We start from the raw sequence: 17,421 nt of genomic DNA, 5'->3' as shown, positions 1-17,421 counted from the left end.
TGAAGCGGAAGTAGCGGTGCACGTTGACATTGCGCATCGTCCTATGATCACATAAGAGACAGCGAAAGGTGAGTTTGTCTTTTTTTTGTCAATATTCAGTCATAAATAAAGTTTATGAACTTTTACAAAAAGCTGGATTCGTTTTGAAGTAGTTGTTTGTTAAGTAACATGCTGGTTGGTGTTAAGTGTATGTGTAAATGACTGTATTGGAAGGCTGTTCTGTACATGTGTGACTGTTATTAACGTTACTTCAAAACAATAAGAATTAATGGTGACCAGCAACGACTAAAACGACCATAAAAAAGGTCACGTTTGTCTATATGAAAGCTCAGTGTTATGATGTGTTAGATCTTTTTCACTTGATAAAAATCTGTTATAAAACTATCTCGCTTGTGATTTGTCAAATTACTGTCTGAAAGATGATTATATTGAAAAATTGAAGATGAAACATCCTATTTTGGCCTCAGAACAATTCGACAGAAATAATTTTGTACGTATAAAAAGGCTGTTAGTTGAAGCTGGGCATCCGCTGCATAATTGTATATGCTGGATAAGTTGGTGGTTCATTCCGCTGTGGCCACACCAAGTTAGTAAAGGGACTAAGCCGAGAAGAAAACGAATGAATGAATAAAAAATGCTGTTAAATGCAAAACATCTCTGCTATAATGTTTCAAATAGCTTAAATGCCTAAATATGAGGTGTAATAATGTTTCTTTGTCAAGTATTTTAATCATTTATTTAGAAGGGTGTGGGAAATTAATACTGCTTCTAATATTAAATATGAATAATAAATTTGTTTTCAATCGTGCAAGTTATTTTATTTTCTCTTTTATTCATAAGAAGAAAAGTGACTGTTTTATTGAATGTTTTGATTTCAGTTGTTCAATGTTGATGTTTAATAAATAACCATCAATGGTAGATAGAGGTAATCATAGATAGTAGATATACAGTTGAAGTCAAAGTTATTCACCCTCCTGTAAATTATAATTTTTTTCCCCCCAAATATTTCCCAATTTATTGCAGCTGGAAGGGCATCCGCTGTGTAAAAAATTGGCTGGATAAGTTGGCGGTTCATTCCGCTGTGGCAACCCCTGATAAATAAAGAGACTAACCCAAAAAAGAAAATGAATGAATGAATGAATGATTTCCCAAATTATGCTTAACAGAGGAAATTTTCACAGTATTTCCTGTAATATTTTTTCTTCTGTAGAAAGTCCTATTTATTTTATTTCGGCTAGAAAAAAAACAGTTTTTTATTTATTAAAACCATTTTAAGGTTAAAGTTATTAGCCCCCTTTAAGCTATATTTTCTGAATGTGTACAGAACAAACCACCGTTATACAAGAACTTGCCTAGTTAAGCCTTTAAGTGTCACTTTAAGCTGTATAGAAGTGTCTTGAAAAATATCTAGTAAAATATTATTTACTGTCATCATGGCAAAGATAAATTAAATCTGTGATTAGAAATGAGCTATTAAAACTATTATGTTTAGAAATGTGTTGGAAAAATATCTTTTTGTTTAACAGATATTGGGGGAAAATATACAGGGATGCTAATATTTCAGGAGGGCTAATTATTCTGACTTCAATTGTATTTACGCCTTAATTTCGCTGCCCTCATCTCTTCAGGGCTGGTGTTCATCATGGGCGCATCCGTATCCAGTCTTGCTCCCACTATTCGGGCAGAGTCTGTGATTTCCGCTCCTCATTTTGCCGGTGCTTCTCCTCCCCCCGGGTGTCCCATGCATCAGGAGCCTCCCAAAAGTGAGTCATGCAGCATCTGTTTACTTGAAATGTGGATTTTAGTAGCAATAATTGATCATGTGTAATGTAAACCCAGGCTCTCCGCCTCCTGAGTGCCCGATGCATCAGGCTCAGACACCACCGGCTGCTCCTGTGCATCAGGAAAGAGCTTACGAGTTTGTCGAATGTCCCATGAGGGCCAAAGAAGGAGCCATTGATCCGACAAATATGGTGAGCTGATGATGAGTTGATGGTTTTGGCTAATGTATTTTTTTTATTGAGTTTTTTCATTTTACAGTTTAAAGCATAACTTAATCCCTCACATAAACATGGCATTGAAAAAATATATAAAGAAAGAAAAAGCCCACACCAATCAAATAAACTTGAGTCAAAACATTCCAGATTTTAGATTTGATAGTGTGAGAATATAGAGCAGGGAAAATAAGTATTGATCATGTCATGTTTTCACTGGGAAAAATATTTCTAAAGGAGTCGTCTACATGAATAAACCAGATTTTGATAAACAATACAAAAATAAAACAAAACAAAACAAAAATAATCTGAAAAATTAGTAATGTGTAATAACAATGAAATGACAAAAGGAGAAAAACTGAACTACTGAAATGTGTTTAATACTTTATATTAAAGGCTTTTTTGGTGATGGCAGCTTAAAGACACCCCTCATATTGACCTTATTCTAAAATGCGGAAGTGCGCCTGTTTTCGCGATTGTTTTAGAACTTCCAATTCAGTCGCCTATGGGAGAAATGACTAGGAATAATAAACAGCTGAAAAAGGTGAAACTGCTTGCTCTACAATTTAGACCAAGTAGAATATTATAATAAGAAAATATCAGTTTACAACATAAAACAGTGAAACGAGCAGTTTTTAATGTCTAAAAATGAATGGAAGTGAATGAGACTGGAAGTCTCGAGCCAAAAAGATTCAAATGGCCACTCGTCGGCTAGGTGAATAGAAATGGGCCGGTATAAGATTCTGACGGTATGATAACCTTGGATAAAAATATTACAGTTTCATGATATCACGGTTTTGTGATTAATGCTTTAAAATATGTTTTTTTTAAATGTCAGGGTAAAAAACAAAAACTTTTTTAAAAGCAATATATTTTATTTTTTGAAAGATTTATTGTATTTTGGAGCAGTAAACATGTCAGGCTAAATAATTCAAATGAATTCTAGACTTCTGCTGTCTTTATTGGTTTCAAAAACACAGATTTTCTTTTTTACAATTTAAGACATGTTTTCTTTAAACATCTTTGGATTTTTTTCTGCTTGAGATACTGTTGTCCTAAAAAAACAAAAAAGTAAATAAAAAAACTCTTTTATATATCTTAGTAAGTATTACAGGAAATTTTAGCGGTTTTAAAACCTTGACTTTTTCAAACCACGGTATTCCTTAAAAATGTTTATCGTTCCATGCCTACTTTCAAATGGAGAATAAAGTCACATGAATTTCTCAGGTGTAAGATTTTCATAGACTTCAGCAGTGTGTAAAATCTTGATCTCGTCTATCAAATCTGAGCTTTATTTTGTATTTTCTATTGGATTCAAGTCAGGTTATTGGCTGGGCCATTCTACAGCTTGATTTTCTTTCTCTGAAAGCATCTGAGAGTTTGCTTGGCTGTGTTTTAGATTATTGCCTTGCTGAAATGTCCACCCTGGTTTCATTTTCATTATTCTGATAATGTAGATGTCTGACTGAAGCAGCTAATATTAATTTACACTGAGGAAGGGCAGAGGGTTGCTGAAGAAATACTGTGAGATTTCAGCTGCTGTCTGGGTTTTCACTGCCTCTCTACACCTTTCTTCATGGGTTCAATACCTTTTCCCTGCGTCATTTCATTTTATTACATATAACTTAATTTGTAAACTAATTCGATATGTTTTTTTGCATATATAGATTTGTTTGGTTCTTACTAACATCTTGGTAAAATTTAAAGTCAACGCCACCTTTAAAAATATGTTTTCTAAGAAAAATGGGGACGTGTTCAATACTTATTTTTCCTGCTGTATAAACGAAGAGTATCTTAAAAATAAATAAATAAATAACATTTAAAACAGGTCATATAAACTTGAGTTGACAGTGAAGGAGTAAAGTGATTATTTATTCAGTTTATATATTATCATCACTATTAGATGTTGTCATTTTCAAAGCTCTTGCACAATTGCAAAAAAATATATGTATATAATCAGAGAAATTCATTGCTTCATTCTTAAGTTTTAGTAGAAGCTTTAAATGTAAACGTGATTTGAGAAAAATCTTAATGACTGCTGAGGATCTTGTAGTAGGACTGCACGAAATAGGAAAAATATGATATTGTGGTATTTTTTGTTCTGCGATTTATTTATTAAAAAATTATTATTATTATTATTATTTAAAAATTTTTTTTAACATATATTGTGATATGAATATAATTTCACCAGATGATTTGAACAGCCATTTAGAAAGATAGCATTCAATTAGATAGATTAAGATGAAAGATTTTTCAAATCTTGTTTGCATAAGTTAGCAAACAACTAACTTTGCGTTTGCATAAGTTAGAATAAATTGCAAGCATATACAGTATGAGCACAACAGAGCAAAGATAAAAGTGAAATAAACAATGTTTGATGGTGTCTAACAGTATAACAGTATTCAGGTACAGAAATTAAACAATAAACGTAAATTAACACTCATTATTGTATAATTTTATAAAATAATAATATTTAGTAATTTTTATTTTTTGATCTTTAATAAATAATCTAATCCTGCGATGTGACTATTGCGGATCTACACATTGCGCTATTGATGCTCAAAATATATATTGTGCAGCCCTACCTTGTGGTTATAGTATCTGGTGTAATAGTAATTGTAAATGTGCTTCAGTATCGATGTTAATGTTACGTGTTCTGCAGATGCCTCCTCCAAACCAAGTGCCCGCTCCAGACCAGCCATTCCCACTGTCTGTGAAACGAGAGGAGTCTAAAATCCCTCGATCAGGCACAGAGCAGAACTGGGTCTATCCTTCTGAACAGATGTTCTGGAACGCCATGCTGAGGAAAGGGTGAGTTTCCTAAATCCATTTTGTGCTACACGTGTGCTCTTCATGTTTTGGAGAGCTCTGGGTACAGTAGGCCTGATGTGTATGGCTTAGTTTCAGGAACTCTCTCAGTGCTGTGACTTTAATACCAGGATTGAGAAAGAAATATTGTTTGTTATTCTCCATTGCAGAGAATTAGACCGTTTCGATTTGGTAATGTTTCTAAAAAGGCTGTTATGCTCACTAACGCTTAGAATACAAGTGTCATTTATAGGAAGTCTGCCAATGTTTTTTCAATTAACAAATACTCATGCCTATAAACCGAACGCTTATGATAACAGTATTGTTTTTTTAAATAATAGAGAACATGTTGCCTTGTAATGTCCAAAGTAAACTGAGTAAAAGTAAAATTCTTATTACTTTATTAATTACTCACCCTCATGTCCTTTCAATGGGTGGCACGGAGGCTCAGTTGTTAGTACTGTCATCTCACAGAAAGAATGTCACTGGTTCAAGTTTCGGCTAGGCCAGTTGGCGTTTCTGTGTGAAGTTTGCATGTTCTCCCCGTGTTCGTATCTGTTTCTTCCAGGTGCTCCGGTTTCCCCCTCAGTTCAAAGACATGTGCTATAGGTGAATTGGGTGAACTAAATTGGGCGTAGTGTATGAGTGTTTGTGCATGTGAGCATGTATGAGAGTTTCCCAGTACTGGGTTGTGGCTGACAGGGCATCTGCTGTGTAAAATATATGCTGGATAAGTTGGCATTTCATTCAGTTGTGGCGACCCCTAATAAATAAGTGAGTAAACCGAAGGAAAATGAATGAATGTCAATCATAAATTAAGATATTTTAGATTCCTCATCCTCCGTAGACTGCAATGGTCCAGAGACTTTTGAAGTCCAGAAAAGGAACCAAAAATCCTTCTAGTGGTTAAACTGTTATCTGAACAGAACTATTGTTTTAAATATTTTCCCTATAGGAGATGATCATGTTTTCCACATTAGTGGCAATTGGATTAATTTTGTCGTATATTTACGATGTATAACATGCTGTTGTTTTGATAGGTGGCGTTGGAAGGATGACACCCTCGCTCCTGAAGACATGTCTAATATAATCCAGATCCACAACCGTAACAACGATCAAGCCTGGCAGGAAATCCTGAAGTGGGAAGCACTACATGCCAGGTGACTTATTCTCACACTGGGCTTAAAAATAAAGGGATAGTTCATCCAAAAATGTACTCAATATTTACTTTCCTTCAAGTGGTTTCACACTTTTGAGTTTTCTGTTAAACAAAAAGGAAGATTTTTCGAAGAATGTTGTAAAGTGACATCCATAGTAGGAAAAATATCTTCTTGAACACCCAAATTGAAAACTGTCATATATCCATTGTTACAATTTATGTAAAAATCTGAATTGTAAAGTGAATGAGAAAGCGTTACAAGCCAGATTACCAGTAACTCGTTTTATTATTTATAACTAAGGCTAAGATTGTGATTTATCATTTAGAGTCATTATTGAACTGCAAAGAACTGGTTGTAATTACAACTAGGGTTGCACGATTATTTAAAAAAAAAGATCACAATCTCGACCCTACACACAATCTTAATTCAGCTTTTCTAAGATTTAGACAATTATATTTTCAAGGTCAGGAGAGAAGCAAAAGGGCAGTCGCACAAGTCTTCACAGGAACATGAACATCTTCAAATGGTGTTCAAACTATCACATGCTGTATTTATAAGGTATAATTCACCTAGAAATGTCGTTTCAGTTTTCATGTAATGATTATATGACTTAATTATGAATAGTTATATTCTGAGGTTATTTACTGTGAATTAACAAACAGGACATATGGAAAGTCTGTTCAAGTCCACCATAACCACTGTACAAAATTTAGCATTTAAGAAACCGCACAGCTACACATAGGCCTAATATTATTATTGTTGTTTTACCGTATCGTCACTTTAGAATTATAAGGTTCTATCTGACATTTTTGTCAAAATTGAGTTATTGACATATTCTTATTAAATCACAATTTATTGTTTACATTTTAAGACTTTTTTTAAACAAATGTTACACACACTGTTTGCTATACGGATTGCAAAAACTTTGAAGCTCAATATCTCAAAATCATTCAGAACACAGATAGAACCTTATGATTCCAAGGTGGTGATATGTTTGAGAATTAACAATAATAATAGCCTACTCATATTAACCTTTATTTTACATCGAAAGAATCGTGATCTTGATTTTAAGCAAAAAAAAATCGTGACACATTTTAGCCAGAATCGTGCAGCCCTAATTACAACAACCACCTAGATTTGCTGTGGGTCACATATGATGTGTGCTTGATAATTCATGGTTTCCGCTACATGCATTCATTCCCTGTCGCAGCGCCACATCAAAATTCATTCCTGCTAAAGCTAATTTACAGCTTCTCATTCAAAACCTTCGGTTGTTTTTTTGTGTTTTTCTGGGGTTATAATCGCAGCAAAACATATTAAAATGTAAGTGAATTATAACAATTAACTTTTCTGTAATCCTAGTAGTGCTGTGTTTTATTTGTTTAACATTTTAAGGTAACATGCTGACTAACTGAGTAACATGGCTGTGTGATGCGTGAGGACAGAAAACACGACGTAGCTTTCAGTTATGATGAACGGTTTCCATAATTATACTTGATAGATAAAGGTCTGTGGTTCTGCATACAATGACTTTATCTTGCTGGAGTTTATAGGTGTTTCAGTTTACTTCAGGACACATCAATGCCGCTCTGATGGTCTATTGGAGACATTCGTAAATATTTTTAGCTAATCTAATAAATGTTGGAGACATGCCCATCACATAAACGCACTAAATCGCACTTCAGTAATGTTTATTTGAGAGCGCACAAGAAAATCACATGCTTGTATTATATGAACGTGAGCCTTTGTGGCAGTGTGGTCTTTACAAAGCACCAAATCATACAATCATCATAACACACTGGACTGCAGTGAGTTTAAATGCATGATTGTTTCTTGCAGCGAATGTCCTTGCGGTCCATCTCTGAAGAGATTCGGAGGAAAAGCCAAAGAGTTTTCTCCCAGAGCCAGAATACGTCACTGGATGGGGTGAGATATAATTACACAAATCAAAAATTATTCAGACACTATACGTTTTCTTTTCTGAATCTGTGTGAATCGGGAGTTGCTGAGACTTTTATTTCAGAATGTTGATATACTTTCAGCTGAAAGGCAATATTGAGTAATGGGCTGGGCTGGCACGAGCCAGCAGTTTGAGACCCCTGATATACTGTATTTTTAAAAATGAATATATTGTATGTGTGTGTATATAGACAAACACATACTTGAATATGCTTTATTTATTTTATTTAAAGTGTCAATTAAATCGCAAACAGTATCAGTCAATAAAAAGAATTGGAATTAGATATTTTGGTCAAATCGCACAAACTTTTTGCTTTTATTAAGCAACCCGGACCCCTGTATTTTCTAAGATCTTGTTTGACAAATAATACCTTGAAAAAGAAGATCAGATTGACCTATTTTCTTATTCAAGCTATTATTTGTCAAGATCCAGGCTGCTTATTACAATCCAAAAAGGTTTGTGTGATTTGACCTAAATATCTAAAACGCACACAATATGCATTGTACATGAAATAATACAAACATAAGCAAAATGCCAGGATCCATGTTTATGTTGCTTGCCACAAAATTGCAAAAAGCTGCCAATTTAAGTTATTTGTTCATTTAAGTGACACATTTTGAGGTCATCTTAACAAAACTGTTGCTGGAATATTCTTATGTGTGTTCAATTCAAACTCAGGAAAAACCATTCAATGCTCAAAAGATTAATAATTTATTGAATACAAATGAATAACTTGATAATCAGAGCTATGGGCATACACCGATAAAGTCTAGTCACTATACAATGCTAACCGGGACTTATATCAGGCGTTCTACCAATGCCCGGTGTCTAAGCACCCAGTTATATAGACATATGGAGTAAAACAGGGTTGAGTTTCTGTCTGCTTCTCTGCACAGTTTGCACTTCCTCCTTCACCATTCTCTTTCCGCACAGAAAACTTGAATAGTTAAGTGCACCTTTAGCATATTTCACAACTTATGACAACCATCCACTTGTGACCATACATCTTTCTGGTAGACTGGATATCTGGAGCAAGATCTCCTCCTTGCATTATATTTCAGCCATTCTTCTCCTGTCAGCAGTACTTTAACAAAATGTTCCAGTAAATGACAAAATGATAAAAGAACTTCAGTTAGTATAACATATGACACAAAGAGAAAAAGACTGGTTTGCCAGTTGCTAGTCAAGATATTTATCCTAATGAACACAACAAATGTATTAGTCTGTGATTAATATATATGTTTTAATAAAAAAATAGAAAGATTACTGTGAGTAACATGAGGTGTATATAAAGTTTTTCTTTCTTCTCCCTTCAACACTGTGATAAATTTTTAAATATTTTGTACTGTTACATCTCTAGTTGTCTAACATACCTTGAAATGTTGTGATTTGACCAATCAGAATCAAGTATTTCAGAGAGTCGTGTAATAAACTGTGTTAATTTTTGGTTTGACTGTAAATATAAAGAATTAGTTGTTAAAATGCTTCAGAATGCTTGATTTCCCTCTCTGGGGTCTTTCTCTTAGATATGAATTGCCATTCGACCGTCACGACTGGATTGTAGATCGCTGTGGAAAAGAAGTTCGCTATGTTATTGACTACTATGATGGAGACATTGATAAAGACTCATACCAGTTCTCCATCCTGGATGTGCGTCCGGCCTTCGACTCTATGCAAGCCGTTTGGGATCGGATGAAGGTGGCCTGGTGGCGCTGGACATCATAGAATCTGTTTTTACCATTTCTGCATCACTATAAGACTGTTCAGTATCGATAAATTAATCTGTGTGCTACGAGGTTGTCGCTCAATTTTGGTTGAGTTCTGACTGTAATAAATCTTGCAAATTGTTGCACATTGAGTTACTTCTAGGCTGTGAATGAGCTCGGTTAGAGAGTCTATCAGTGTTTTCTTTTTTTTTCCTCCTGAATTTATCAACAAGCTTTATTTTTCTGCTTGAGTTAAGATTATCTAATTGAAAACATCTCTATCTGATCTTACTCAGAGGTCAAACATATCTGCTGGTTGTTTTTCTTTTTCAGGCTGATTATTGAGTGTTTTAGTTCATCCAGAGAGCAATTGGCAGCTGTTCAGTGAAACGGTTTGGTTATTAATGATGACTAATTGATTAGATGAACCATGTGTGGTTTATTATTAATTTTTGCTTATAAGCTTTTTTCAGTTACTCATCTCTTCCATATTCATCAGCGTCACAATTGTTTTCTCTCACTTTTAGGGATTATTTATTGTAAACAAGCCGTTAGCATTGTGTTTATGCTAACCTTTTCAGATAGCTCTTTTTGAGTGAGTGAGAAATATTTCCCCCATTGGTGTCTGTTAATTAAATACAGTTTGTGACTTCATTTGTGTTTATTGGGAACTACACAATTTTAACAAATAAATCATCATGTAAAGTTCACAATTTAACACGACGATCATGTGTCCTGTCACTGTCTAGCTTCCTCCAGCAGGTGGTGCTCTTCCCTCATTTTTTTGACTTCGCTTTTCATCAGTGTTGATGATTAGTGTCCACTTAATAGCATTTTGGCTAATGAAATGAAATCATTGGCTAGATGGAGTTCACCTAGTAAAAATAAAAGAAAAGCTTATTTTTAAAAAAAGATAATAAAGGAACCTTACTGAGAAATATGTTGGACATAACTGTTAATTAAATACAAGAGAGAAACTCAATTTCTACTTGTTGCTACTTTATACTGTGTCTGTGCTGGTTTTCTGTAATTAAATTAACCTTACCCCCACAAGCATGCCTTTTTCTTGTTGATTGAATAGTAGGTTGTCAAATTGGAAAGCTGTTTGTCTGATCTCACTCACAGAATCCAATACATGCAGTATTAATAATTATTTTGAGACTTCACTTATGATCCAATTATTGAGCTGTATTATGTGGAAATGTAGTATTGATTATAAACTACAGCAATATGTTATCTGTAAGTAGTCACGTTTATAAATGCTATCTCTAAAAATAACTAGCTGAAACTACCGCCCTTAGTGCGGTTTTTGTAGCATTTTGTAATAAGCTTACATTTCCAGCCTTTTATCTCCTTTATCTCCAGTCTCGTCTTCGTCGAAGTTAAGATCTGACAATAAAATAATACATAGATATTGAACGAAATTTACAAACAATACATGACTGAAACTTAGTTTGACTGATTTCGGATGTTATTTTCTTTCCATCGTCCATCCTCCAGTATGACGTAAGTATTGTTTGTACACCTGTTTTTGTACAACTGATGTTTATTTTAGCGCCATCTACTGTCAGAGAGTGAAGTTACATTTTCAATTACCCCATTCAATGCTTTCTTGAAGTGTCAAGTGGAATGTGACACTAAAAACTGTATTCTGATGCTATACAGCAGTGTTTCTCATCTATGTTCCTGGAGGCACCAGCTCTGCACATTTCCCTGTCTCCTTAATCTAACACACCTGATTCAGATCATTAGCTCATTAGCAAAGACTGAAAGACATGTAATGGGTGTGACAGACAAAGGTGACATCCATGTAGTATTTGGCGGCCCTCCAGGAAAGTTGGTTGGGAAACACAACTGTAAAGTACGTTATAATTAAAAGCGAAAGTGTTTCAAAGTTCTCTAAACGTCGTGCTTATAGATTGAACCACCTGAATGAGAATCAGAAAGAGCTTTGCCAGGTATGTTCACACATATGATATGAGGAATGGGTTTTCGTGACAGAGCTTCTAGGGGAGCGCGGGGCACGAAGTAACGCGGGGTAAAATGTAACGTAGTTTTAAGGTAACGATGGCATGCTTTCGAGGTTTTTCACCACAATGTCAGCAGACGTCTTCCTGACAATTATTGAAAAATTTCGGCCAAATTTGAATGAGAAACACAGGAGAAACTTTTTTTTTTTTTTTTTTGCAGAATGTACGTATTTATTTTTTTATTGTCTATATATTTGTATTTTTTTTTTTTAAATCTGTGAAAGTATGTTAGTAAAATCTCATTGTTGTGATTACTGTCTTCTAGGCCAAAAGATGGAATCACTTTGAAAGATGTAAAAAAAAAAAACACTAACTGCCCTGCTGAAAAATCCAGCTTAAACCAGCCTAGGCTGGTTGGCTGATTTTAGCTGGTTGATCAGCCTGGTTTTAGAGGGGTTTTGGCCATTTCCAGGCTGGTTTCCAGCCATTTCCAGCCTGGTCTTAGCTGGTCAGGCTGGAAAATGACCAGCCAAATCCTTGTAAAACCAGCTTGGCCAGGCTGGATATAGCTGGTTTTGGCTGGACTCCCAGCTTGGCTAGGCTGGTCAAGCTGGTTTTAGCTGGTCATCTCCCAGCCTGATCAGCTAAGACCAGGCTGGAAATGGCTGGAAACCAGGCTGGAAGTGGCCAAAACCCCTCTAAAACCAGGCTGGTCGGCCAGCTAAAACTAGTCAACCAGCCTAGGCTGGTTTAAGCTGGATTTTTCAGCAGGGTGCTGGCCAGCTTTGAGAAAAATGCGACACAGCGGGATTAGTTGGAACCATATAGACATACGACTTGTAACAGGGAGTTACAATCAAGCCACATTGTTGGAAACCAGTTAAACTAACCAAATAATTGCTGAATTTTGAGTGTGACATCAATAACTTTTTATATAAAATGTTTTTTAACAGAAAGAAACAAATTTTATTGCTAATAATGCAAATAAACGCTTTGTATAATAATGTATAATAATGCAAATACATCCAAATGTGTTCATCCAATGGATAAATAAATAAACACTGTGCTATGTAGAATAAAAAATAAACTGAGCTAAGCACTGAGGAAATCTAACTTCTATTTAAAGTAAACTGAATTTGAATTAATTATGTAAAATCTGACTTTGTAAGCATGTGTTACAACTAATGCTCTGTCTGTTACAACTTGCCCCACAGGTGGGGTAAACAGTTACATGTTTACTCCTGGCACTTTTGGCAATGGGCTAGTTGCACACACTTTTGATTTTCAGCCAGGCAGCCCAAGTCTTTCCATTACAAAATTGTCATTTTTTTAAGATCTGATTTCTTTAAAAATCAGCGATCTTCACTGCATGTTAAATATACAATATAAAGTGGGTCCTAGATACAAAAGAAGCACTACATAAAATTTTATTTAACATTTTTTCCCGCCATGTCTTTAAAAGATGACAGTTTATTTTACCCCAGTGTTTTCAATGAGAGTTTCTGCGCTAGCTTGTTGCTACTGACAGTGCTAGCGGTTACAACAGTCTTTCATCTTGTTTCATGCTTGAACAACTAAATGAATGCTTAAGTCTATTTAACTAAGTGTGTTTTAATTGGATTACATCAATGCTGTAAACACAGCAGTTTAAAATTTTTATAACCATTTTAAAGTCAATATTATTAGCCTCCTTAAGCAATCATTTTTGCGAACAAACCATTGTTATACAATAACTTGCCTAATTACTCTAATTAACATAGTTAAGCCTTTAAATTGCACTTTAAGTTAGGGCTGGGCGATATGGAAAAAAATTCAATCTCAATATTTATTTTCCATATTAAACGATAACGATGTGAAGTTTCATAAACTAATTTCGAGAGGAGCACGTGATATGATTGTGCACCGCTGGCCACTCATCCGTAATCAGTAATAATCCAATCAGAATGATCCTAGCTTAATATAAATGGATCACTTTCTCCTTATTGCACTATCTTCGTTTTGGATGAATCCCCCCTTCCACCCCATCTCCTCCTTTTTTCTCCTCTTCTAAAGGGGGAGCGATCAAGACCTACCTGATCTCGGTTCTCCTGATATGCTTCTAGACCGGGCGGGAGCCCTGGGCTCAAATATCTCCGAGCTCAGGGTTCTCTCCCGGGACAGCATCCCAAACCTGCTATAAATGCCAATCATATCTAAGTGGGAACTCTTGAAATATATTTCGATACATGTTGTAAATGCTTTCATTTTTAAACAAGTACCCCAACAATGTCTGAAGCTACAATAATTAGAGCATCCATTAAAATGGCATTTAGTGGTTTTGGGGCCCTAAGCAATTTCAGCCGTATAGCGCCCAAGTCTTGAAATACACCCTTTCTGCTTTTATTTAATTTTTAATTATATTGCTGTTATTTTTTGTATCACTCAATCTTCTTTTTGACATTTTAAATTAACACAATCTCTTCATTATAAATGTATAGTTTTCTTAAAACGAATTAACAACTAAATACAATAAATATATATATTTTTATAAATTTTACTGCTGGACTCCTCCATGATGGATATTTTATTGTGTAATTTTATTATTATTACATAACATTACATTATTATGATAATATTATATTTGATTGCAGTAAATTAAATAATACTTATTTACGTTAAAATTGTATTTGTAAATCTTACCATACAAAATTTATTTTTATTGGGGCCCCCAGATTTCCTGGGGCCCTAAGTGGCCGCTTACCTCACTTATTGGTTTAATCCGTCCCTGAATGGCATAACATATTTTCGGCCGATCTATTTTCAGTGGCCGAAAATTCGATACATCTCGAAAATTCGATACATTTTGAATCTCTACATCTCGGTCTCCGTAAATTTGATACCAAAACACTTTTAGATTGCACATTTCCACTGTGTGATTGGCTCTAAAATAAATATAGAGTAAAAAAGTCCGGAGCTTATCATTGTTATTGACACACATTTTATCTCGATTCAATATAATATCGTTTATCGGACCAGCCCTATGTTAGAAAATAGGAATCAATGTTTTATTATTTTTGTCTCTTTTTTTTTTAATCAAACAATTATTTGCATTGGTCATTTAAGGGTCAAATATCAACTGAACTTCTACTGTGGTGTGTGAGATGCTGTGCATACTAATTAGCATATTTCCAGAAGTAGATAAATGCTGGTCCAAAATTAAATTCAGCTCTGCAGAAACTTCCTGTCTGAAGAAAGGTGTTAAAACTGAACACGGAGCACAAAAAGTTTTATGCTTTTATTTTTGTGCAAAGAATTTGTAGAAAAAGAGGACTCATGTATGGGTGCGGCCAATGGAGGACTGAATAATGATTGACAAATGATGAATTTGGCGACGCAGTGGGTAGCACGTTCACCTCACAGCAAGAAGGTCGCTGGTTCGATCTTCGGCTCAGTTGGCGTTTCTGTGTGGAGTTTGCATGTTCTCCCTGCGTTCGCGTGGGTTTCCCCCGGGTACTCCAGTTTCCTCCACAGTCCAAAGACATGCGGTACAGGTGAATTGGGTAGGCTAAATTGTCCGTAGTGTATGAGTGTGAATGTGTGGATGTTTCCCAGAGATGGGTTGCATCCGCTGTTCATTCCGCTGTGGCGACCCCAGATTAATGAAGGGACTAAGCCGACAAGAAAATGAATGAATGAATGAATGAATGAATGAATGAATGAATGACGAATTTAACTAAACTCCACCTGTTAATATCCGCTGCCTATCCGCTTGTTAAGTGGTGACGTGTTTGTGACGTATGTAATACTGTTTCCGGGTCCAAGCCGCCATTCATTTGAGTGGAGAAATCATTCATTATGATCACGTTTTATTCCTATCACACATTAAAGTTAAATTTATATAAAATCATAGTGTACACAACAATCTCTGGGCTTGCTGCATAACAAATACCAAAAATGTAACAATTTATAAAAACATTCATCACTTTCTGGCCATCGGATATTAGGCATGGACATACTGCGATTGTGATTTTTGGAAGCATTAAATCGCTTTGTAAACGTTTATTATTACCATTTCATGAGTCTCCCCATTCAGTTGAAAAGAGCGCTTGGACTCGGAAGCCGCTTCACGTGACGTCACACTTAACAAGTGGATATAAGTTGAAGTCAGGAAAAGAAACCTGTAGCGCACCACCTGAATGTAACTTTTGCATTGCATGGAGGATAACAGAATTCTGTGAATCGAGTTATTCATTTGTTTCCAATAAATAGTTACGATTTTTGACATTAAAGAAAAACCTCTCCTGACCTTTTTTTCTTGAACACGCATGGAATCGACTAAAATTCCAACACCTACTTCGTATCTTGAAAAATATCAAGAAAAATATCATGTGTTGTCAGAAAGCAGTTATTAGAAATGACTTATTATGTTTAGAAATGTGTTAAACAGAAATCGGGGAAGATATACAGGGGGGCTGGTAATTCAGTAAGGCTAATAATTCGGACTTCAACTGTATATTTATCCTAAAGGTGCAACAGTCCATCCAGTGAGGGCTTTTTTTGCTACACCTCGAGGACGATCAGAGGATCCTCGTGTCTGCGAGTAGGTGTGGGAAAGAAATCTTCACTCACGGCCCAGAATAACCTCGTCCTCTGGGGAAGAACTTTCCACCTCTCAGTCCTGTTCAGATGCCAGCCTGATTTGGGTGAGTTTCATGAGCACTGCCACTGATCTCTCAGCAGTTTTCAGACTTCATTTGCGAGTCCATTGCATCCTTTTTTCCCCCAAGCCCATTTTTTTGAATAATGTATGTGTGGCGACAGAGATACTGTATGTTTGTATTTAGCTTTTTTTTACCCTCCCTGTCTGGGCTTCTGTTTGGCAGGGAACCAGAAAATCCCCTTGTAGTGCACAGAACAGATATACAAACAGCCCGTGGCAGTGGAGTGTGGCGGGGGGATTCGAGCCCCCCTGCAATCCTTCCAGTCTGTTTCATTTACATAGCAAAAGATGCCCAGCTGTGCCAAGTACAATAACCAGGCTTTTGTCTGGATTCCAGAACTGTAACATTAATTATTGGAGGGAGGAAAAGAGTTGGAAAGTTTCTAGCTGCAGGGTTATTGGTGGAGGGTCATCATCGCTGACATGGACTTTCACATGTTGCCTCAAGTTTTTTTTTTTTTTTTTGTATTGATTGTGAACTGCATCCAGAATGATGGAAAGGCTTGTGTGTTGCAGATTCACTTCATTTTGAAATGTTATTTAGATGTAGAATATTTCCTTTTTAATGTGGAAATATTTTCGAATGTCATTTGTGATTTAAAGCTGATTTTCGTTAGCATCTTTACGTTCATACACATTTTAATATGATGATTTGCTGTTCTGTTGTGATCACCAATAATGGCAGCTCCTTCATTAAAATGGTTGTTCTTCTCTTATTATTTATGTTAAAAACAATACTTTTTATATAAAAGTAAATACAGTTTATATTTTAGAATAAAAAAAAACTTAATTCTTTAACTTCTGGTCAGTTTGTTTTTTTTGATGAATATAACACAAAAAACATAATAATTATTGTTATTATTATTATTGTTATTATAATCTAGTATATTATATATTATTTTATAATCTAATAATAATAATAAATATTATAGTACAATAATAATTATTATATCATAACAACAGAATCACTAAAACTATTACTAAAATTATTATTATAGTTATTATTCTTTCATTCAGTCATATTCTTTTCAGCTTAGTCCCTTTATTATTCTGGGTTCGCCAAAGTGGAATGAACCGGCAACTTATCCAGCATATGTTTTACACAGCGGATGCCCTTCCAGTCA

The 17,421-nt window shown here is 35.1% G+C and overlaps 1 protein-coding gene and 1 long non-coding RNA gene across 3 annotated transcripts in view; both read left to right on the top strand.

Annotated features, from left to right (window-relative positions):
• Window positions 1-10,678, top strand: hccsb (holocytochrome c synthase b). The gene is given in 7 exon segments (NM_201451.1): window positions 1-68; window positions 1,629-1,763; window positions 1,840-1,973; window positions 4,657-4,805; window positions 5,843-5,962; window positions 7,802-7,888; window positions 9,449-10,678. Coding segments are annotated over 6 exon segments (810 nt in total). The 5' UTR covers window positions 1-68; window positions 1,629-1,642; the 3' UTR covers window positions 9,648-10,678.
• Window positions 10,679-11,432: 754 nt separating this feature from the next.
• The window catches only part of LOC141380742 (uncharacterized), a 125,416-nt gene continuing 119,427 nt past the window's right edge, over window positions 11,433-17,421 (top strand). For both annotated transcript variants that reach the window (XR_012399480.1, XR_012399481.1), the window contains exons 1-2: window positions 11,433-11,586; window positions 16,105-16,280. This is a non-coding gene — a long non-coding RNA (uncharacterized lncRNA). The remainder of the gene's footprint in view (window positions 11,587-16,104; window positions 16,281-17,421) is intronic.

The sequence above is a fragment of the Danio rerio genome, chromosome 24 (genome assembly GCF_049306965.1).
Source record: "Danio rerio strain Tuebingen ecotype United States chromosome 24, GRCz12tu, whole genome shotgun sequence".
Taxonomy (NCBI): domain Eukaryota; kingdom Metazoa; phylum Chordata; class Actinopteri; order Cypriniformes; family Danionidae; genus Danio; species Danio rerio.
The sequence above is the reverse complement of the archived record's forward strand: the minus strand, read 5'-3'. Positions and strand labels throughout refer to the sequence as shown.